This window comes from Octopus bimaculoides, chromosome 21, assembly GCF_046866305.1.
Source record: "Octopus bimaculoides isolate indiv1 chromosome 21, ASM4686630v1, whole genome shotgun sequence".
Taxonomy (NCBI): domain Eukaryota; kingdom Metazoa; phylum Mollusca; class Cephalopoda; order Octopoda; family Octopodidae; genus Octopus; species Octopus bimaculoides.
In genome coordinates, this window is record NC_142948.1 from 7,750,847 (window position 1) to 7,774,726 (window position 23,880).

Consider the following 23,880-nt stretch of genomic DNA (forward strand, 5'->3'; position numbering starts at 1 on the left):
GCAGGCTTACAAAGATGAGGTAATGGGTGTTGTACGCAATGTTTTGAGTGACACGCGCGCTTCAAAAGTGGAAGAACGTCCCCTGGAAGACGATGAGTGATCTGGAAGATCAGCCCCAGAAATCTGGAGAAAATTCATCAGGTTGTGCATGAGTATCGTCGGAGGACAATCAACAACGTTTTGAATGTGTTTGAGGGAGAACATTCAGCGAAAGCGACCGGATCTGCGGAGCACGAAGAACTAGATTCTTCACCACGACAATGCAGCCCTATCACCCATTCATGTGATAATAGCTGAGGAGGGCAGACAATGATTGATAATTATGATGGAAGGGAAACAACTCTGGCTATCAGACATAAAAATGATTTATATGTCACAAACGTCGACTATTTTCTGTTAATTTTCTTCATCTTGGCGTTTCTAGTCAATCTTCCATGACTTGAAAATTTATTTCGAGACATGAAACGTCTAAATAAATATATAAGGAACGGTTTTTTTTTTTTCAAATGGAAAATATTATTAAATAACTCAACTAACAGCAAAAGACACACACGCGCACAAAACAAAAAAAAAAAAACACGTTATTTTGAATATATTTGTTCGGTTATTTAATTAAGAATTGTTTTAATACAGAGCGATGTAAAACAAGAGATAAGATTTCGCAAGGTTAAGGTTACGACTCCAGCTTCTATTATAATTCTCTTTTGTATAATACTACGATTCTCGCTTTAGTAGCTGCATTTAGTAACACAAGCGTTCAGCTCTACACCATTCACGAAACGAGTCGCTTGTTGGAAGCCTATGAAATTCGGTATTTTAGTTTCATGCCGCCCTTAGTGAATATTTACGAATCATTAAGTCTAATCTGATCTCCCTGTCTCTTTCTTTTCGCATCTTGGATGCCCTCATATCTTCTTTTTTTTTTGTGTGCGTTAGGGAGCTGCCACGTGGTTGTTCAATCTACTAAAAAATCTCCCTGAAATTATTACACCTTGCTGTCAAACAAAAGAAAGTAGCGAATAAGATCATGTTGTCCTGGGGATTTGCATAAAAGAAAAACACGGTCTGCTCGATTGGGGTTGACCTGGAGTTAAACGACAATAACAACAAGCCTCCACTTGCCAGATCTGGTGATGGGGTGGGTGGTGTAAGTACTCAATCGCATTCCATTGATCATTTTACAGATTTAAGTGAAAATAGCTTTGATGTAGAACTTAATCTTGTACCACTAGCCTACAAGTTTTTCAACTGCGTACATCAATAAGCTAGGAACTCATAAATTATTCTGCGACAGAAGCTATATGATTAAGTAGGTTAGAAAGTATTAGATTACCAATACCCAGTGTACAATCTGTTGTTTCTAAACAACAGGCTACAATCTATGGGTTCCCCAACAATGCATTGTTCTTTAATTGCTGGCAATTCGTTATGCAATCATGATATACTACCAAGTATATTAAAGTCTTATAAGTCAATATTGTGCTGGCTCTAATTTCTATAGAAAATCTGTAAAGATATCCTTGAAAAGTGAACACTGTTCTTTGTATGTTTCTGGATAACATGCTGTAGTCTATATTTATTTCCAGACTCATTGTATTCTATGAGTATTTCTGAACAAATTACTATTTTCTATGCCCTTCTGAACATGTAGTATTGTGTTCGTTACCCTATATTCTATGTATGATTTTTCTGCATATCACTCTATTTTAGATGTATTTCTAAACACTGTATTTTAGACGTTTTTCTAAACAACATGCTATTTCTGTGTATAATTCAGAACAACACATTATTTTGTATGTCTTTCCAAACAACATTTTCTGTTTGTTTTTGAACACTGTACTTTATTCTATGTAGGTTTCTAAGTGATGCAGTAGTTTCTTTCTATGCAACTCACTATGTTATATGTATGAGTTTCTTCATAGTACTAAATATCATGTATATTTCAAAATGTCACATTATGTCCTGTGTATTTCTGAAAAATACACTATTTTATGTGCCTTTTTGAAAAGCTCACTCTATTCTGTATATTTCTGTTCTACATCCATTATATTCTTTGTCCTTGCCTGACCAACACACTTTGTTTAATGTGGTTCAATTCACTAAACTATTTGATAATAATAGGCAACAGCTTTTCTAGGAAAGTTACCTTTGTTAAATTAATTTCATATCCCGAAAGAAGATTTATCCATTATTTGCTTCAGACAACAAAACCTGAGCTGAGCATTGGTGTTAAGTAGGAAATATCATGGGTTTGCTTCTGTTGATTTTTTATATGTTCCCTTGTAAAAATTAGCTTGGCGTTCCTTCCAGTAGTAACCAATAGTTTGTGTGAAGCAGCCAGGAGAGGAATTACTATATTGTACAAATTTAAACCATGTTTGATGTGCTCTGCAAACTCAAAGTTTTCATAAAATAATAATTGCATGCATTTATTTATTTTAAGTTTGTTATTTATAGCTCATAAAGTTTGTTATTGGTTTCAAATTTTGGTACAAGATTAGTAATTTCGGGGCAGGGGGTAACTCAACTACATTGACCTTTGTGCTCAACTGGTACTTATTTTATTGACCTCAAAAGTCTACCTATGCAGAATGCAAAGATGCATTTTACTTGGCATGCTGACAATCCTGCTAGCTCACTGCCTTAATGTTTGATATATATATCTATGTCTTTATTGCGCACAAGAGGCTAAACAAAGAGGGGACAAACAAGGACAGACAAAGGAATTAAGTCAATTACATTGATCTCCAATGCGTAACTGGTACTTATTTAATCAACCCCGACTTTTATTTTACTCTACTGGACTTTCATAGCCATTTATTGCACATGAAAAAAATCCTACTGTATTTTTATAATTAAATATTATTAGGGTTTATTAGGGATTTTATTGTATAAAAAAAGTTAAAATATTTTGTATATAAGGCGCAGGAGTGGCTGTGTGGTAAGTAACTTGCTTACCAACCACATGGTTCCGGGTACATTCCCACTGCGTGGCATCTTGGGCAAGTGTCTTCTACTATAGCCTCGGGCCAACCAAAGCCTTGTGAGTGGATTTGGCAGACGGAAACTGAAAGAAGCCCGTCGTATATATATGTATGTGTGTCTATGTTTGTCTCCCCACCATCACTTGACAACCGATGCTGGTGTGTTTACGTCGCCGTAACTTAGCAGTTTGGCAAAAAGTGACCGATAGAATAAGTACTAGGCTTACAGAGAATAAGTCCTGGGGTCGAATTTCTCGACTACAAAGGCGGTGCTCCAGCATGGCCACAGTCAAATGACTGAAGCAAGTAAAAGAGATTAAAAGAGTATTGCAGAAGTATAAGCTATTTATTGCACAAATTTCAAGAACAAAATCTTATATGGACTCCCAAGGGCTATTGGACCCTGGTTGAGAACCAATAGGCTAAGCTATTATTTTCTTATTTAAACTCTTCACTCCCTTAGGAGCATAGGCTAGTGATGGCCTTCTTTCACTGTTCTCAACTCTGGGCTGCCCTTTCTGCATATCTTCAATTCAATCTATTGCTCTTTCTCTTGTGATTAAACCATTAGAAAGGGGGTGGGGGATGGCCTTATGCCAGACAGTTGGTTTGAATCTATTTACAAGGATTTAGTTCTGCCATAAGTGATGTTTGCAGAACCAAAAGCTTGTCTGGAGAGACAGGACAATACATTTTGGGTGAAAGCAGTTGCTGTTAGTGGAAAGAACTTTAGGTTGATGAAGTGATGAGATAAGGTTTTTACATATTGAACCTCATGAATAAGATGATATAAGATCAAATATGATGGTAATTTTCTGTATTGTAGATCTGTCCAATCTATGGTATAAGTGTAAAAACGAAATGGATGTTAAAATTATGAAAATGAGATATCACTAACTGACACCCACTGCCTTCCCTGGGACTTGCAGTCCTGTAAGTTGCAGGACAACTTCAATAGTGATGGCGGAACGAAAAAAAAAAAGCATCTAGTCTATACTGTAAAGTGGTTGGTGCTAGGAAGGTCATTCAGCCATAGAAACCATACCAAAGCAGACACTGGAGCATGATGCAGTCCTTGGACACATTTGATTCTGTCAAACCATCCAACCCATGCCAGCATGGAACACGGACATTAAATGATGAGGTTGTTGTTGATGATGATGACGATGATGATGATGATGATGATGATGTTGATAATGATGCTGTTTTAATTCACTGAGCATTTGGAAGATACCAGATCATATGGTTACCTACACAAGACTGTTGTTTCATTCATGAGAAGAAAGATTTACCTTTAATCTATTTTCTATGAAGCTAAGGTTAAGTAGCAAAGCTTGCTTGTTCATCGGTTTTGTGTTCAAATCAAATGCAGACTTGTGTGTGTGTGTGAGTGCGTGCGCGCTTCTGGACGGGACATTTTAATCTGCGTTGTGTCTGTTCACTGATATGTCTGGAATACTAAAATATGAAATAATCTGATAATAATGGGGGGAAATGATGATAATCTCCTTTGTATTCTACTCCAGTGCTACTCAAAGTGGTGGTTCGCGGGTCGGTGCCGGTCCGCGTGCCATCAGCTGCCGGTACGCGGTGAGTTTCTAGAAAAGAAAGAAACATTATAAAATGCTTATGTAATATTATATTATTTGTTTATAAAATAAATAAAAGATTTTAAAAATTGTTGACTTTTATTATATTTATTATATATTTAGTTTCCGTTATAAATTAATATTACTAAGAAATATTGCCGGTCCCTGGCACATTGGAAAAAAAAACTACCAGGCCGCCACATCAGATAGTTTGAGCATCTCTGTTCTACTCCACATCATAAAGCCAATGCATTGTAGCTCTTCCAAGGCATCTTAGGTCGCAGAAATCATTTATTTCCTTACCAGTCGAACACTGGGGTTGATGTAATCGACTTACTGCCTCCCCACAAAATTGCTAAGGCAGGATCGTTAGTACGCCGGGCAAAATGCTTAGCGGCATTTCGTCCGTTCTTACATTCAGAGTTCAAATTCCGCCGAGGTCGACTTTGTCTTTCATCCTTTCGGGGTCGATAAAATAAGTATCAGTTGATAATCGGGCTATCCCTCGTCCGAAAGTTGCTGACCTTGTGCCAAAATTATCGGCGCTCCCACGCAGATAAGATTCTGTTCCCAAGGGGAGGAATTAATTGTGGTCTTGTAGTTAAACGTGTTGCACTCATGTTCCGCAAGATTGCGGCTTCGATGATCGGACTGGACGATGCGTTGTGTTCTTGAACAAAACAGCTCGTTTTATGTTTCTTTAATCCATTCTGTTGTAAATGAGTAAGCTACGATGGGCTGGTATCCCATCCAAAAGGCAAATTGTGATCTCGGTCACTTATATATGCCATGGAAACCAGATAATCTAGGATTCGAGCCAGCAATGTCAAAGGGACTGACTGAGTATACTCATTTTTATCCTACTGCAAATCCTCCAAAAAAAAAAAAAGGAAAAAGAAAAAGACACATGGCTTTGTGTCTGACTTAGAAACCACTAGTCATATATTAGTTAATCTCTTTTTTTTTTTTGTTTCTTAATTTATATATTTAAATAAGGTTAGACCAGAAGAGGAGGTCATGGCCATGACCTTTGCAGCTCCAACCCCCGTTCTACTGAACAGGGTTTCAGGAAAAAAATTTCAGACGTCAGTCGTGATAAGCCAATATACATGGGTGGGTACTGTCAAATATAAATAGACAAACAAAACATTTATTTTTATCTGCATGTGTATGTGAAATAATTAATTATTTCCGTGTGTTGATATTAGCGATGTTTAATAAAGCAATCCGTCGTTAATATATAGATATAGATAGATATATAGTTTTAACTGAGGCCTGTGCGAGCGACGAGGCTTTAATTATTGCTTTTAAATCAATGTCTCTATCGCTAATGCTCTTTAAACAAATGTATGGATGTCATGACATTTTTTGAAAATAGGGAACCTTAGTGACTGTCAGAAAGAAGGGTATAATATCTCGGCGATGAATTAAATAGTTTGGACTTGAATTAAGCCATTACTAAAGGAGAGAGAGAAAGAACAAAATAGACTGAAAATAAAAGAAAATGGAAATTCAAATTATTTCTTCGTGTTTATTATTGTTAAATACTAAACAAGTTGATATCGCGGTTTCGATTCCTTCATATAACCATTCCATTTCGCATTTTATCGTATACAATGTCCCTGATAAAAAAAAGAAGCGTATTTCACTCCCCACCTTCTTTCTAAAGCAATGACTGGCCTTTTGCTCATAACCCCCCCCCCCCCCCGAAACTATATTATTTTATTTTAAATATTAAAAAGAGTTGAGAAAATAAAACTAGAAGAATGTATTTATTTAATGTAATTATTAATGTTTGCTCGGCATTTATATTTTTTCTTTAACAGCGTCACAAGACAAAGAAGAAAAAAAGCCGTCACGTGCGTTATAATGGTTGAAGAATATTTGTTATAAAGTAATGATTACTTTCTGTTAAAATAGACATATTTTGAACGTAAAGTAGCCTTCAGGTTAGAGCAAATCGTAACGCAGTATTTTATTAAACTTGAACTAACATGATATGGAAAGTGTTGGGAATTTATATAAATGAAATATTGGTGTCGTTTTAAAAGCGGTCTTTTTTTTTTTTATATATTTCCTACGTTAATTCATGAGTTCATTACAAAAATTTAATAGCTATTTAAAAAAGAAAGAGAATTTCTTTATTGCTTTAAAAAAACAAGAGAGATAATGAATGAATTTATAGTTTAAATGTTGTGAAAGTAATTATAGGTTTGTAACATATGTCCACAGAAGGCAACAGATCTTATGAGGGAGAAGTAAATCAACGCAAGGACACCATTGGTACTCGTCGACCCTTACTTCCCCAAAGGAATGGGAGACGAGGCCGACATCGCCGGGATATGAAATCAGAATGTAAAGATATGCAAGCTAATTACGAAAGGACTTTTTATCCGTCTGTCTGCTAATGATAATATAAATAAATCTCTTTCGGCGAAGCACAAGGTCAAGCTCACACGAGGGAAAGAAGCAGAGCTGACCGACACAATAATACGTAAAGCAAGGCTTACTACCGGCAGAATACCGGTTCAAAACAAAAGCGATACACTAGAGCAGCGATCTATTGACCCTGTGATGTAATACTATACTACAACTAACAAAAATAATTAAAATAATTGGTTGTTGCTTTACATTATACAAAACCCGAGCCTGTATCGAGTGTAATAAAGCTGTGACGTTTATGCCATTTGTTTAAAAAAAGAAAAAGTGTGTTTGATGTGTAAATGAAGGGGAATAGTCAGTTACCCCGAATAAGAAATAATTTAATGAATTTATTAGAAAAAAAAAAGCAATCAAACATTATTATTGTGTTCAAACAACGATCATTTATAGGTGAAAGGGAGGATACGCTAGGAGGGAGTAGGACTACTATTGCTAAAAGACTTGCATAAAACATCAGACGTCATTATCATTTTTCTGCAATGATCTGAAAAGGAAGATATTAAAAAAAAGAAGTGCTTCAAATAGTAAATGGATATTTATGTTAAATTGTAAATTAATCACATCCCCAGTTACCACATGTATTTTTATTTTTTAATGGGCAAATAAATGTGTACATATTTAATTTCCTCGCCTTTCTATTGGTTACTTGTTATTCACTGCCTTCACTTGCCGCTTAAAGTTCGATTATAGCTACCCACAATTCTAGAGGAGTCGCCATATTTTATTCTTCCTCTTATCTCCATTGCTCAGGTCAGTATCGTATCATTGCAGTTATAAACCTATAAAAATCAATTAGAATTTACTTTTTTTGCTTTTTTTTTTCTCTCACACATCCCCCACTTCTCTCTGGTTTTGTTTTCGATGCTACCGTGCTACAAACACTCCAACAAAATACCTCTTTCCCGGTTCTCTCTTCTGGATGTAATCCTTCTCTCCACCACCTACCAACCAAGATTGGATACGGTTTGTACATTATTCATTTCCTATGGCGCCCTTTACACGTTTCTCTCTTTTTTTTTTCCTTCATTCTTTTCTTCAACCATTATTTTTATTTATTATTACTTTAACAATCTCCCCCACCTCTTGTTATTTATCACCGATACGCGATGTTCATACTCGTCTTCACAACGATTGAAGCAGTCACTCCAATATGTCTTGTAAATCTTCACCTCCACTCACATAGACATAATTATGTGTGTTTCTCTATATAATGTATGGGATTAACGTAGTATTTTATTCGAAAGATCTTTATTTTCTCAATACCACTGTATTACATATAGTAATTATATAAATAAATTTCCTACATATACTTGTATAACGTATATGTAACAACGATGATGGCTGACCTCTCTCCTGTTTTTTTTTTCCCTCTTTCGTAACCGAATCGCGAAATATATTTGCCTTGTTCATTTCAAATATGCATATAAAGCTCAAATAAATATTAAACATCGATACACACGCATCTATACATACATACATACATATATATGTATTATTTATATATATATATACATATATATATATATGTGTGTGTGGTGTGTATTGTTGCGGCATCTGTGATCTTGTGTAAAATTTTAGTGACGTAGAAAGAAAAAACGGAATGAAAGTATGTTTATGTCTGTGAACTGGTTTGGAAGTATAAATGTATTTTATCCTAAATCCGTTGATGAATGCGGTTTAAAAAAAAAATTGGGAGTTTACTAAAAAAAAATAAATAAAACCTAACAATATATTCTCCATAGAAAATCCTTTACATTTCAAGTTATGGAGCAAATGTATTATTATTTTTTTTTGTCCGATTTTCTGTTTTATTATTCATTTCGTTTCTTCTCTACAGCCAAATGTTGGTTTAATTCATAGGTGAAGAAACATGAAACATTTACTTTATAAATTCTTTAATTTTTTTGTTTGTTTGTTTTTTTTCAAACTGCGACATTCAGGGTTTTCTTGCTTGGTTGATGTTTTAAGGTCCCAGGCCAACCCTGATGGAACAGAAAGACCTGTGATCATTTTTTGTTTTTTATTTTTGTTGCGATCGTCTTATCTTATGGCTGTCGAAAAACGTAACATCTTTTCCATTTCTAATTCGTTACGATATGATTTGTGAGATTTTAACTACCATCTCTAGTACATTGAGCGACAAGGTAGAGGCAAACTAGTATTGATTGATTCTGTCTAATATTTAGAGCATAAAAGACGGAACTGAAATCGATGCATCCTAAACATATGTTGTTCTCATCTATATTGGTAGACATCTTAGACGAAGGTTGTGTAATTAAACTATCAAAATCCGAAATTCCTGTGAATATGGAATATAGGTTGCCATTTCTGAATATCGATCAATCCGGTTAGAATGCGTCCTTAAGCAGATATTGATTGATATCAGTTTTACTGGCAAGCTAGAATGTGTTGAGTCCCAGCACAGACTGATAGTCAAAAGACAATGCATCCATGACCATTCCGTCAATTATTGTAGCCATTATATATATATATATATATATATATATATATATATATGTAGTATGCGGTGCTCGTTAATGTGGTTAAGTTGTAGTTTCACTAAGAAGCCTTCGTCTTTGTATTATTTTTTAATGGTTTTATGTGCCTTTTGCTGTTGAAGCCCGTGCTTCAGGAGGATGCTAGTTTCCCCTAGTCTGAGATGTCTGTAAGAAGCTTATCCTGGTGATGTTGAAAATCTTGTAGGCATCTGTAGGCAAATAAATAACTAGTTTTTTTTTGTTGTTGCTCAATTGTCATTCGATACTTTTCGTAAATTAACCGTATCTTCTTTTCCCCCACCCCCCCGGGGCTTGGAGAGAAGTTTGATATTTTCCCATACAGACTTATTCCAGATGGAAATGAGGTATTTGCTAAGAGTACAACTTCAGAGTAGGTTTCGTAGTAATTATTTTTAGTTAGATATATTAGGGGAATCAAAATTGTGAGCAAGGAATCATGGCGCTCAGAATCGATGTTGGCGGACAAAAACTTGACACCTGAGAAGTGCAGTGACAATAAGCAATATCTGTTGAAATGTGTTACCCCAGGAAACAAAAGTGGTCACGGGTGAATGGAATACATAAAAATGGGATGCATTAAAAGTTGCATTTAGGATTTTAACTCTCACCTGTACGTGGTACTAACAATGTTTGTAAATCTGGCAAAGGATGAAAACCTATTAAAAATGTTAATCTCGATGACAGAATGAGTGAAAGCGATTTCCCGAAGTTGAATTCCTTTATACTAGGAATGATCGAACGTTTTAGAGGGACTGCATTACTAAAAGGATCAAGGTAATTTTTCGTTAGATGTGCCATTCAGAAAACCCCGCGGGTTACAGTTTGCCCTAGACTGCTTTATACGCACCAATTTCATAGTTTTTGTTTCTAAATTTTTTTTCACGTAGAGATTCTTTATTTCCACAAGTACTGAAATTATACCTGTTAAATTTATAGTAGACTTTCGTTTTTATGTGTCGATTATTTGCCGATTCCACTTCGGTTGGGTTTCACGTACTCTCTCTCAAAACAAGAGGTAAAGAGAGACCGCTACGCGCATACATTGACATTCCTTCTTTACAGTACAGCCGTAAACTAAAAATAAAATAATAATACTAAAAAATAAAATACGCAATAAAAATTCAGACACAAACGTCAGATTTTCGAAAGAAACCAACAATGTTTATTATATATATATATACGTAATGTGTAACATTTCACCAGGGTAGTATTGTTTGAACCGGCATAATAGTAACTCCTCCTATTTCCACACCTTGAACAACTTATTGAAATTGCATTGTGCAGTCGACATTCTTTCATTCTTTTTAAGGAAATATCCTGGTGTAGCACCTGGGTTTAGTCAGACCAGAGTGTGGTCTGTCTCAGTCGTTTGAATACGTCAGTTATTCGGCACGACAAACCTAATAGAAGAAACTTGAGTGAAGCAACACTTTCGATCTTCGTGTAATACCTCAAGATGAGAGAGGATTTCGAGTTTAATCAAAGGAAGAAAGATTGTCGGCGTCACTGTTGAATCCATCAAATACTATAATGGCATTTAAACTTATATATTTTACTCTGTGATCACTAGTGTATATATATATATATATATATATGTGTGTATGTATATAATACAAGTTATTTCCCCCTCCAATATAATTGTTGAACCATCTAAAATGCATCTTTGGTGGATTTCACTAAAAAGTAAGCATTTTTTAAAGTTAAGGGTGATCTAAGTCGGTGAGGATGCACTTAAGCAGTTGCGCCATTTTGTGTGTGTGAGAGAGAGAGAGAGCTAAGCAACTATTCTTCAGCATTGGCTAAGTTCGCAACATTTTGCTGCGTCTTCATTTCTTTTCTTTTTTACGTAGATATCTTGTAAAATAGTTTGTATTAAGTTTCCTGTTAGTGTCTATCATACCAGCTTGTGCATTAGATTGTTTTAAATACGTGTATGTATGTAGGTTCCCGCACGCATGCACAGGAATTATTGATGTTCTCCCCAACCCCGCCCCCTCTGTTTATTGAATATAAAACATGTCTAGAATTTGAAGCCATATAACAGGCGAGCTAGCAAAATTGTTGCCACGCCAGACAATGCTAAGCAGCATTTGTTCTATCTTTCACGTTCCGCGTTCAAATTCCTCCAATGTCGATTTTATCCTTCATCTTTCCGGGGTCGATAAACATAAGTAGCAGTCGAGCACTGGATCCGAGGTATTCGACTGTCCTCCTGGCCTGTAATAGAAAACATTATTAATTCAAGAATGAAAAAAAAATGGAGTTTTAATCATCGGTTCCTGCCAGAAACGTTCTCAAAGAACGTGTAATTTTGTTTCCCTCTAAGCTCCAGTAAATATAAACCTTTCGATTAAGGTTGTCTTTGAAGTGACCATCTTATAAATAATGTCTTTCAGTTGGCGACGTGGACTACTATTTCGGGTGGGTCTGCATTTGTATTTAGTATTTTTGTCTCTCTTTCTTTTTGTATTTTTTGTTTTTATTTTATTTATTTGGTAATAAAATAAATCAGTAACTTTTTGTTGATGTTGTTGTCGTCAACTGGTAACAAGCAAGTTTCCTCTCTTAGAATCGTGCGAAAAGGCATCGACATCACTTGTGACAAAGAGGAGACTAAATCATGTATTGTTTATTACTAAAGCTGTTGACAATATGTTGGAAAGCTGACACAATGTGTTTGTTAGGCATGAATATATTAAGTTCTGTTAATTCATTTCTATATTATGCATGCATCTCTTCGTGTTTTTTTTCCCTTTTCTGGAATTGAATATTAGGTACCTTCCTTCTCAGAGCAATTCAAGGGCATGATTTTTCTTTCTTTTTTGTTTCACTGGGTTTTCTTATTCACCAGTCACCCACTTTTATGGAAATGCTGAATTTATTAAGCATGCTATTTCATTAGCAACAGATGATGATTGAATTTTTTTTTTTTTTTTCAATCAAATGGGTTTTATTTTTTAATGCTTGGTGTAGTTTGAAGTTCTGTGGTTTTATAAACTAATATGAAAGCTTATTCAGCACACTATTCGCGCCCATCTCTCCTGTTTTATCGAGACAGCTTTATTCCGCTGCATTTTCACGTCCATCGAAAAAAGAAAATATTTACCCCCCCCCCTCTTCTGATCGCGATAGAACTAGGTTAAAACCCTAGAATTACGGTCAAGACTTCTATCGTTCGTTGCTAGGAACTTTTAAGCAAGCGATTTACAGGGTCGTCCTCCCACCCTCTCGGTGCTTCTCCTCTATTTTTGGAACCTTAAAGGAATCGTCTCAGGACGATGTTAAAAATTTCTCGAAAAACTCATATATAAATGTGAATGTTAAACACAACTTTTCCTTCAGGTATTTTTGATGAAATAAAAGAAATATTGGCACTGTCATGCTATTAGCTGTCAGAAGTGAAAGTGCTCACTGCTAGTGAAGTATCTGTCTATCTGCCTGCATGCCCCTGTGTGTCCGTCTGTATGCCTGCTGGTTTGAGTTGATACTTTGGCTTACTTACTTACTGATTGATATCTATCTACTATCTATCTATCTATTTATCTATCAATCACTCGTCCACCTTATTAGAAAACACAAATTTAATATAAAAACATATTTCCTGAAATTGCAAATTATTTAAAATATAAAAATATAATTTTCAACAGAGAGAATTTATCAAAATAGAAAACAAATGAAGTTTGAAGTTTAAAAATAATAGGATCGACCACTCACGACTAGCTAGCGCGGACACGCGACCACTCTGCTTTAGTAGTACCCTTATACTCTGTGTGTTTTCAAACGCATGGATATAGGTGTCAAATTTGTTCCAATAACTTTCGAGTAATAGATAGATAGAGAGAGAGACAGACAGACAGACAGACATATAGCTCGCTCTGGCCAGTCATGGTATTAGCTGTCAGTAGCCAAAGAATCGACAGGCAGGCAGACAGACAGATACTTCACTAGCAGTGAGCACTTTCACTTCTGACAGCTAATAGCATGACAGTGCCGAAATATTTCTCTTGAGGAATGTTAGTTCCATAAGCTCACTTTTTATTGATAGAAACATGGAATTTTAGCCATTAATATTGGATTTTAGGATGAATATCTTGGAATATTCTATATTTTAGAGATTTTAGTGAGGAGTTGGAAAAGGAAGTTGGCATGTTTATTATGTGGAATTTTGTATATGTTGGTATTGGTATATCACTGGATTGGAGCCAAAAGAATTTAACTTGGGAAGACAATTGTAGCATTAATGGGCAAGAATGTGGAAGAAAATACAGATTAGTAGTATGAGCTGAAGTGTTCTTTACGAAATCAGCTCGAGTGGAATATATTTTTTTAGCGGATTAAACTGTTGCCAAAGCGGCCAACATAAAATCTTTCACACAATTTTTCTCAAATAAAGCTGGATTTCTCTTGCGTAATATTTTAGCTGTTGAGTTTTTTTTTTATTTATTTAAAAAAAAATTTAGTTTTGACTCTTGTGCAGCAGCAGCAGAATTTGGTAATGTTAATCATAAATTGAATCCTCGTTTTATGAAGTCATCATTATGGTTTGGTCAGCTTGTTTCTTATCGCTTGAGCTGTAGAAGTTCATTGTTGTTTTTAGTGAGTTCCATCTATTTTGATCAATATTTAGTTTCTTTCACTTTATATGGGAAATAGATATAATTACTTCCTGTTAAGTTACATACAAGTTTCAATCTTTGTTAAAGCTATTTCTTTGTTTTGCTTTGCCAAGAAGTTTGTTTGCCATAACTGAATATTAGCACTGCCCCCAATCAAAGGCCACTAAGTTGTGGAAAGAAACTTCAGTAATTGATAAGGAAATGTCTCAACAGAACCATCACCTGACAAATGTAAAAATGAGTTGGAATTGCCTATTTTTCATTCTGTTTATCATACATGCAAAAATTTACTTCAGTAAAGAATATCAAAGCATTGTTATATGCATGTATATAATGTAAAAAGACTAACTGGATGTGCTATTGGAATACTAGCTATTCCATCAACAGTTCATCTATTTTTCCTATAGAAACCCCCCTAACTGCAGTTAATGGGGTGGGAGCTGTTTGGGATAAACAGCTGTTTATTGTTACTACATGTAGAGGTGAGCTGGCAGAAACGTTAGCGCACTGGGCATAATACTTAGTGACATTACGTCCGTCTTCACATTATGAGTTCAAATACCACCGAACATTCATTTTTCCCTTTCATCCTTTCAGGGTAGATAAGTACCAGTTGAGCATTGGTGTCAATGCAATCAACTTACACCCCCCCCCCAAAAAAATTACTGGCCTTGTGCCAGAAATTGAAATCATTATTACATGTTGCAAGCAAATCTAAAAAATCTCTTTAGCAACATGCTGGAACCTAATTATAACAAATAACCATGCTCTTTCTACTAGCCTCCATTTATCTTCAAATATTAAGAAAATTGCTTATGCTTTCTTTCTCTTAGAGAGAGAGAGAGATTGAGACAGCACTTGGCTATTGCAAATCACTAATTCTTGAAAGAAATATAACTATGTATCATATAAATTGACTACTACTACTACCACTGCTGTTCAGTAGGAAAACAAAGCTCCTGGCAAATCAAGTCTGCAATTCAAACTCAAAGCCAGCTGTTTCATTTATCTATCTCATATTGTCCAATAGCAATTCTTCCCTAAATGGTTTTGTGCTAGTCAAATGAAATGCATTAGAAATAGGTGATAGAGTGAGTTTTGGTTTTAGTACTCTATATGTATGCATATATCTATATATATGTATATAGATCTTGTCTACTTTCCTTCAAGTTGTCCATGTATTTTTACAAATGCATTTTTGAAATTCATTTGGATTTGCACAGATACCTCTAGGTTGCTGCATGATTTGTTGGATTGCTTGACAATGCTTCAGTCTTGCAATCAGATTCCACTTGCAGTTGACTTGGCTTTTTTTTTTTGTGGATTGGGTCAAAATAAAAGTAGTGGGATTCAATTAACTACCATCTCATTTAGAGAAAGGACAAGAACTTGATCATGTAATAAGTTCTATCCATTTATGATTGGATTATATGACCTGGTGGGTTCTACAAAACGAACTACTCCATCTTTGAAGGATTTGCACTTTTTTTTTTTTTTTACTTAAGATAATTGAATTTTTTTTTTTAAGCAATTTCTGATTTGAACAATGTATACTTCTGCATTAAATGTATATATAACCATATATATGGTAATATATATACGTATATATATATCTATATCTATATATATATATATATATACACACACTTTTTTTTTCTTTGAAAGCTCTAAAACGTTAACCAGATGTGAAGAAGCAGGGAGGTATTTTTTTTCAATAAACATATATATTAAATATATAATATATATATAATGTTTTACATATATATATATATTATATATGTATATATACAAACACTCATAAACAGTATGTCTTTTGTTTAATATCTATGCCTAATATTTGTTATTGTTTTCTTTTTGCTTTTTTTTTTTTTTCATAGACTTTCTATGTACATTTTTACCTGCTGATTCCAGTTTTTTATTGAGCCCCTATTTACAAGAAAGTGGGAGGTAATTTTTTATTTTTTTTTTTTTTTTAATTGTTTACCTGCTCAAATAATTTACTCTTACATATATATATATATATATATGTATATATAAAAAAATGAATATGACTTCAGAATCTAAAATTACAGTTGGCTTTCCTTTTATTTTTCCCTCCCAACAATCATCTTGGTATCTTTGCAACAGGGAAGTGTCGAGAGATGGTTATTAGTCTTCGGATAATAATAATAATATATAATATCAGCTTTTCTTTCTCTCTCTCTGTAAAGGCTGAATGCAGTTACCACTACATAAAGTGTGCATAATTTTCTTTTTAAAGTGGTTTTGCATTATCGTGTTGGTATGTTTGCTCCAGAATGTAAATTATTCTCCTCCATGACTTATAGCTGTACATAGGAAAATTGTATTTCCTTTCAATTCCCATTGCCACCCCCCTCCCACTAATTTATTGGCACTTCACTGTTGCTTATTTTGCATGAATTTTCTTTGAACAAGTTGAGTGAGCATGTTGACCTGTCTTGTCTTATAGAGTTGGGTGAAAATATCAATGTCAAAACTTCTTCAATCTGACTGTTTTGTACGTCATAATTTTAAGATTTGAAATGAAAACTTTTTAATATGAAGTTACTCAGATAAACATAGAATGCATTTTCAAATTTGAGTTTGCATGCTGTTTTAGGGAGAAAGTCATAGAAACTGATTCTGAAGTTATATTTTTATAGCTTAACCAAAACCTTTTTTTTTTTTTAAATTTTTTTTTTTAAATCTCTGCTACCTTGATAAGCTTTTTGTGTGGATGTAGATCTCTGAAGTTGCAATTTTTTTCTTGTATTTTTTTTTTTTTTTCTTTGCTCTTGAAAACATATGATCACTTTTTTTATTTCTTAGTTTAGGTGTTTGCATTTCCAGATGACTAGGTATTATATAGATACATATATTTTTATATTTCGAGTAATCTGTTTAGAAACACTTTTGTATATTCATCTTCCTACATAAATTACTAGATGTTTACATGCCAATACTTGCTGAAAAAAAAAAAAAAAAGCAATGGCATAGTTTCAGGATTTACCATTGTTTGTCATATAGAGGAACATTATGATAAACTTTAAATTATTTAAAATAGTCATTGAATAGAAGTGGGTTCAGAGCCCCACAGATTCCTTACATTTTCATACTGTCATGAGTGACTTTTTGTATTAGCACGTTTCACTTTAATAATGTAACTTGTTTTACATAAATTTATTCCTTTTTACTGGTTTATTCTTATCTATTAAAAGAAGAAAAATTAATTTGCTTCACTGATGCAAATTAATTTGGAATGCATTTTAAAATTTTCCAAAAATTTCTAGTTTATTTTTATCTCCCACCCATCATGTATTGATGATTGTTAGCATTTGCGATCTACAGTATTTAAAAATAAATCCATGATTTTGTGCCTCTGTCCGATATTTGTTCTATATGATATTTTAATTTAAAAAAAAATTTTTTTTTTAAGTATGAATTTCCTTAAATCTGTATTGCGAATATCTTGTGATATCACGTTTACTTTTCGGATAAAACTAATAAAAGTTTCATTATTCGTTTAAAAAAAAAAAAAATTTTCAGTATAAAATTAAAGACAACTGCAGCAGTGTTCTCCATGATCTATTCATTGAATACTCTGTGTGCTGGGCTTGGAGGTGGGGGTGGGAAAGAAAATTTTAAAAAAATGTATGTGCTGAGGAGGATTTGAAAACAAAAACAAAAACATGAAATTAGCGTATAATTAAATGGTTGAAATGTAAATGTTAAATTTAGAACAATTCTTTGGACTAATCAGTTTTTTTATTATTCCTAAATATTTATCAAACATAATTGCAAATCTTACATTTGTGTATTGTTCTTGAGAGAATTCAATTTGATTAACATTACAATTCTGTTGCTGCTGCTGCTACTGATTAAAAAACATTTTTTTTTTTTCCCTAATATTTACAATAAACATTTAAATTTCCTTGGGTTTGTAATAGAGTTAATACGGAAAATATTTGGGAAAATATAATTATATTAAATTTTGATGCCGATTGTTTTCGTTGTTTGTTGTTGTTGTTTGTTGTTGATTTAAACTCTTCTCTTCAAGCATGAAGTATAAATGATATTCCTTGGTTAAAATATGATTTATGCTTCAAATTCCAATTTAATGTTGAAGGGAAATTAAATATTGTATATATACATGTAAGGAATTTTACAAGTGTTAGAATTGTTCTTGTGTTTGAATCTGGATTTGTGATGACACTTCTGATATGTTTTTAGTCCTTTCAAAAACTACTTTACATTTCAACAATTTAATACTAGATGCAGGCTTGTGGACTTCCTTTTATCTCTACCTTTCTGTACGCACTATCTATAAGGAACCATGCTGTATTTGATTGGTACTCGTATATGGAGAACACTGAAGCAATATTTTATTGAGAACTTTTTTTTTTCCTACTGTCTATATGTTTTTTTTTTTTTAATTTTCCCAGGAATCCTCTGATATAATTTTCTTTTTTTTTTTTTTTTTTTATCTTCTCCCCAATGGAGGAACATACATATTACCTGGAAGTTTGACTGACTGCAATACATTTTCAAGATGGAGATGGACAACAAGCGTACCAACCTGATAATTAATTACATCCCACAAACTCTTACTGATGAAGAGTTTCGTTCTATGTTTTTAAGCATAGGTCCCATCAAATCTGCTAAAATAGTCAGAGACAAAGCCACTGGCTATAGCTATGGTTTTGGTTTTGTTGATTATGAGAATGTAGAAGATGCTCAGAGAGCAATGCAAACATTGAATGGACTTCAGATGCAGAATAAAACCATTAAAGTTGCTTTAGCAAGGCCTGGTGGTGAGGAGATCAAAGGGGCTAATTTATATGTTAGAAATCTTCCTAGACATTACCAGCAGATGGACTTGGAACGTCTTTTTCAGCAATTTGGAACAATAATACAGTCAAGAGTTTTGACAGACCAGGCGACTGGTGTGTCAAAGGGTGTTGGTTTTGTTCTTTTTGATCAGAAGAAGCAAGCTGAGGAAGCGATAAACCAAATAACTGGCACAGTTCCTGCTGGTGGTACAGAAGCTCTACTTATTAAATTTGCTGATGACAATGCAAAGAAGGTACGTCCCCCTGCAATGCCCTACATCAATACTGCTCCATGCTTCCCAGCACCTGGTCCAATGAGAAGTCCTGGCAATAGATTCCGTTATAATCCAGTGACAGGCAATTACTCAACACCTAACTCTGGTTTGAGCCTCTCTCAGGGAGGATATGTTATTTTTGTATACAACATTGGAGCCAGTTCTTGTGAAAAAACCTTGTGGCAATTATTTTCTCCCTTTGGAACAGTCCAGAAAGTCAACATCATGAGGGATCACCAAAAGGGACAATCTAAAAATTATGGTTTTGTTACAATGACCAATCTTCAAGAGGCTCAGAATGCAATTGCACGACTTAATGGCTATGATTATGCTGGTTGTGGTCGACCTCTGCAAGTGAAGTTCAAGAACTAGTGATTTCTAGGAAATTCCCCTTATTTTTAAAATAACATTTTTTTCTGTAAATCCCTCCCATTACATTTTTTTTTCTTAATCATTAAATTTTCATGCTGAAGGACATACATTATAGGTTTTAAAAAAGCCATGAAATAAAATGTTATGGTGTATCCTGGGATTTCCCCCTTCCCTTTCCTTCCTCTCATTTCCCATTTATTTTTTTTTTCTCATGAGTTTTTTTTTTCTCCTCCTCTCATATTTTTTTTTTCTATTTCCATAATAAACCCTTGTCATTGCAAAAAAAAGAAAAGAAAAAGAAAAAACAAACTCCAGTCAACATTGACTGGAGATTTAGTTTACAATTTATTGCTATTTACTGTAAACCAAATAGGTTTTACTTGTTGAAACATTTTATCAAAAATACATTATGTATCTTAGAAAACATAAATCGCTTTTAGCGAAGTATTTTTTTTGTTTGTCTTAATTTTCTCTCTGTCTATCAGAATTAGCTATGAAAATGTTATCACTGAGCACACTCAAAACAATCTTTACTGCACATGAAAGCTGTCACTTGTCTTGATTTAAGCTAATATCCTCATTATCCCGGTATGCATTTTTTTTTTTTATAAATTTCATAAGGTCCTAATAGCTTTAATATGCAGTAACAATATTTACTGTTTTTGAGTTGTTCAATTGTTTGCTTAGGGTTGTGTGAGTGTTTATATTTGTGTTTTGCCTGTGTGAAGTTTGTGTACGAGACTTTCTTTTTTTTTTCCAAATACTTGTGTAAGATTTTTAAATATTTCAAAGAATAACTGAATTGTTGAAAAATAAACTTCCATGCCTAGTTTAATTTTTAATAATTTTGGTTAAGAGTTGTTATATATTTATATATATATTATGTAATATATTTAAATTCACTTGACTAAAACTTTACAAAATTTCTAATTAAATGCTTGATAGGTAGTGCATCAGTAAGTTTTTTTAATTTTACAACTAAAGATAACAGCTGCTTGCTTTATATTTGGTGATTAGTTAGGAACTATTTCTAACCAGATACACGATAGTGTTAAAGATATATTAGCCATAGGATTTATTTAAGAAAAAAAATTGGGTAATGTAATTTTAATTGAAAGAATTTCCATTTTATGTTAAAAGAAATAGCTCTGGGAAACTGTTACATTAAATATGCTGTTTTGTGAGCAACCTATCCATCGAGTAAAAAGTCATTGGGAGGGAAATAAGCTTCCATCGACCAGGAATGCCAGTTTCTGTTTCCAGTTTTTTTTTTTACCATTAACGAGATGAATGAAGACATAAAATATTCCAATGAAGATTCCAATTTATCCACCAAGATCTTCCTGTAATTGTTTGGAAGACTCGATTAGTTTTGAAATAAAGAACTATGTTTATTTCTGTGCAGGTAGGTTCAACTTTCTTCTATCCCTTCCTTCAGATAGAGATAAATAGGTTGGATTTGGTGAATTCTTGGGATAATTTATAAAAGGTCTTTTAATAGCTGACTTCTCTGAAAGCAAAAGCATTTGGCTGGTATTCTGATTAATTTGAAGTTTTAAAAATAAAAATAATGGGTCTTTTTTTTTTAAAGGCAAATTGTGTGTGTTAAGTGTCTTGCTTCAGGTAAAATTGATTTTCCTGTTTTGTATTGTCAATATTCAGAAATAATCTTATAAAAGGTGAAGTTTTAAAGCTTTGGATTGTGACTGTGGATATTGATTTAGATAAAAAATACTGGTCTTTTTTGCTTGAGAGAATAACAAACAAAAAAGTGTGATTTTTATCATGTTCTTGTTGGCTGTTTCTGGCTACTTAATATTTTTAAAAGTATTCTTTAATGGTTTTGGTGTATGTCTTTTTCATTTCTCATGTTAAGAAAAATGTCGTTTAAATTTAATTTGGTTTCAAAATTTTAACTTAGTGTAAAAGGCCAGTCAGAACCTTTCTGACTAGAAATATTGACAGGAAGTGATGACAGCATCTTCAATGTCATTGTTGGTTTACAATGTATATAGTACTCGTATATCATCCGAATTGATTTCATTTACTCTCAGCTACTACTAACTTGTCAATAATTGAATTCTTAAAATCTAGTTGGTATCAAGAATATTGTATTATGCAAGTAACATAGAATTAATTTGGACTGCTTTTAGGCAATTAATTGAAGATAATTCTAGATTAAAACAGCTTTCATGTTAAAACTTTTGTATTATCAAAAGGTTTGCTTTTTTTTTCATTTCTTTTTTTTTTTAGCGAGTGGGTGAGATTACCAATAAACTTTATATTGTTTAGCAACTTAGCTGGGTTTTTTTTCCTGTTCTACTGAAAAAAGTAATTTTTGTTATGTGATTAGTTTTAAAACCATCTAGCTTTCAAGAAGTCCTTTAATAATACTAATTACTAATCCATGGTAATTAGTATTTAAAAAGTAACAAGATTCTTAGAATATATCAAAAAGAATTACGCCGATAGCGTGATTTATTTAAAGCTTTTTTTTTTTTATGACTTACTTTTTAGAACAATATTTAGGTTTTATTTTTGCTTTAATTCCCAATTTTTAATTAATCTCAGATAAAATTCCAAAACATTTTTACTTGTGGCTCAAACAAACCTTCATGTTTTGTCATGATTATCATATGCTATCTAAGAATTAGCTTATAGATGTCTTTTTTTTTTTTTTCCTTCACATTTTGAGGTTTTAAATATCTGTAAATCTGCACCCATATTTATCTTACAAAAATTTTAAAAAAAACAAAAAAAAAAAAACAGGTATTTAACTTAATCCTGTAGACTTTAAATCCTATTTGTGAGTGACTGGCCTCTCCCCATCTGGATAATAACAGGTGACATTTTAGATGCTTAATGAAAATGTTAACTAAATGGAGTTGATTTTTCTCACAAACATTTTTATATTTTGATAAAGGAATAGAAGTGTGAGAAAAGTGCATAACCTAGAGTTAAAAATGATAAAAATTTCTAAGTTGCAGATACTGTAATTCAAACTGTACGTTACCAAAGACCCATTATTTTATTTTTTTATCTTTTTTCTTCTATAACTTCATGATTTGTCAATCCTCTCCACCTATTTTTCTATCCTTCCACACCCCTATACCTGAATTTTACTTCCCACCCTGTCCCAGAAAAAAAAAAAGCTAACTTAGTTGACCATGGAACCCCAGTGTACTTCATACCAACTGCTGTGCTTTGTTACTGCTTTTGCCTACCCACGACTGTTCAGGAGGCTTGTTGCATTATAGATTGGTTAGTTATTTGAATTAAGCTACTGTTCCTTCCTGGTCCCATCATGGACAAAAAAAAAAAAAAAAAAGCCCTCATATCATGGTAGCTATCTGGAGTATTTCAAACCCTTTTTACTTTATTGTTGCCAGATTGTTTTTCTTAAAAGTTACATTTGTAACATTTTTATTTAATTGAAGATAACTTTAAATTAGTAATGTTTTTTAAAAAACTTAAACATAATTTTACATTGACTGCAATAAATAAATGTTTGAGATTTGGACATATACTTAACTGAACAACTGACAATCGCAACCACTTTTACATTTCAGGGTTACGGAAGAACCAGAGGACCACATGGTGTTTACCATTCTCATCAGAGATAAAAGTCTTAAATCATGGTCTGGGTGGGTAACAATATTAGTATAATTCTTCCAAGCTGAAAAGTGTTTTCAATTAATTTGGTTTCAGAGTGCTAAATAATATATTTAGCATTGTAATCTTTTTGAACTAAAAATATTCTCTCTGTTTCAGGGGGACAACATAAAATTTGGATTTTCTTTTTATTAATGGTAAGTTAAAACTTTTTGAAAATTAACTTAAATTTAACTTGTTACATATTTTCCCTTCTGCTAAAGTCCCAGTTTTGGTGTAATGTTACTTACATTTTTTTCCTTTTTCTTTTTTTAAATATATATTTTTCAGGATTAATTTCATTTCACATTTGATGTTTAAAGATAACCAAAGAAAATATCGTAGACCAAAGAGATGAGATGTAACCAAAGAGATGAGAAATCTTATTGAATATAATCAGCAAAGAAAGTTTTTCGTTTTTTTTTTTTTAATACATTTAATGCATTTATGGTCAAATTATTTTCATACCTCTCAAAACATGAGATTCCATTTTAATTTTGCAATCTCTGGTTGACATTAGAAAATAAAGTAAGCACCATTTTGATTTGTGCTATTTGAAAGTTTAATGGGTTTTTACTTATTAATTCACTTGTTTTATATTCT

At 33.1% G+C, this 23,880-nt stretch overlaps 1 protein-coding gene across 9 annotated transcripts; it reads left to right on the forward strand.

Annotated features, from left to right (window-relative positions):
• The first annotated feature begins 7,697 nt into the window (after positions 1-7,697).
• Positions 7,698-23,843, forward strand: LOC106882011 (ELAV-like protein 1). 9 transcript variants are annotated; one of them, XR_016237827.1, is made up of 6 exons: positions 7,698-7,765; positions 16,028-16,097; positions 18,651-21,031; positions 23,196-23,270; positions 23,398-23,435; positions 23,569-23,843. XR_016237827.1 is itself a non-coding variant. In XM_089339423.1 (3 exons), exon 3 carries the CDS (start codon positions 18,700-18,702, stop codon positions 19,624-19,626), a length of 927 nt encoding a protein of 308 aa, XP_089195549.1. In that variant the 5' UTR covers positions 7,698-7,978; positions 16,028-16,097; positions 18,593-18,699; the 3' UTR covers positions 19,627-20,073. The 9 variants fall into 9 exon arrangements, 7 of the variants coding, with proteins under 7 accessions (XP_089195549.1, XP_014788039.1, XP_089195550.1 ...); XR_016237828.1 differs by lacking the exons at positions 16,028-16,097; positions 18,651-21,031; XM_089339423.1 differs by lacking the exons at positions 23,196-23,270; positions 23,398-23,435; positions 23,569-23,843 and having other exon boundaries at positions 7,698-7,978; positions 18,593-20,073.
• Positions 23,844-23,880: the final 37 nt, after the last annotated feature.

Bases quoted from the DNA above. Each gene is read 5' to 3' on its own strand.
- LOC106882011 (XM_089339423.1), top strand. From the start codon at position 18,700: ATGGAGATGGACAACAAGCGTACCAACCTGATAATTAATTACATCCCA.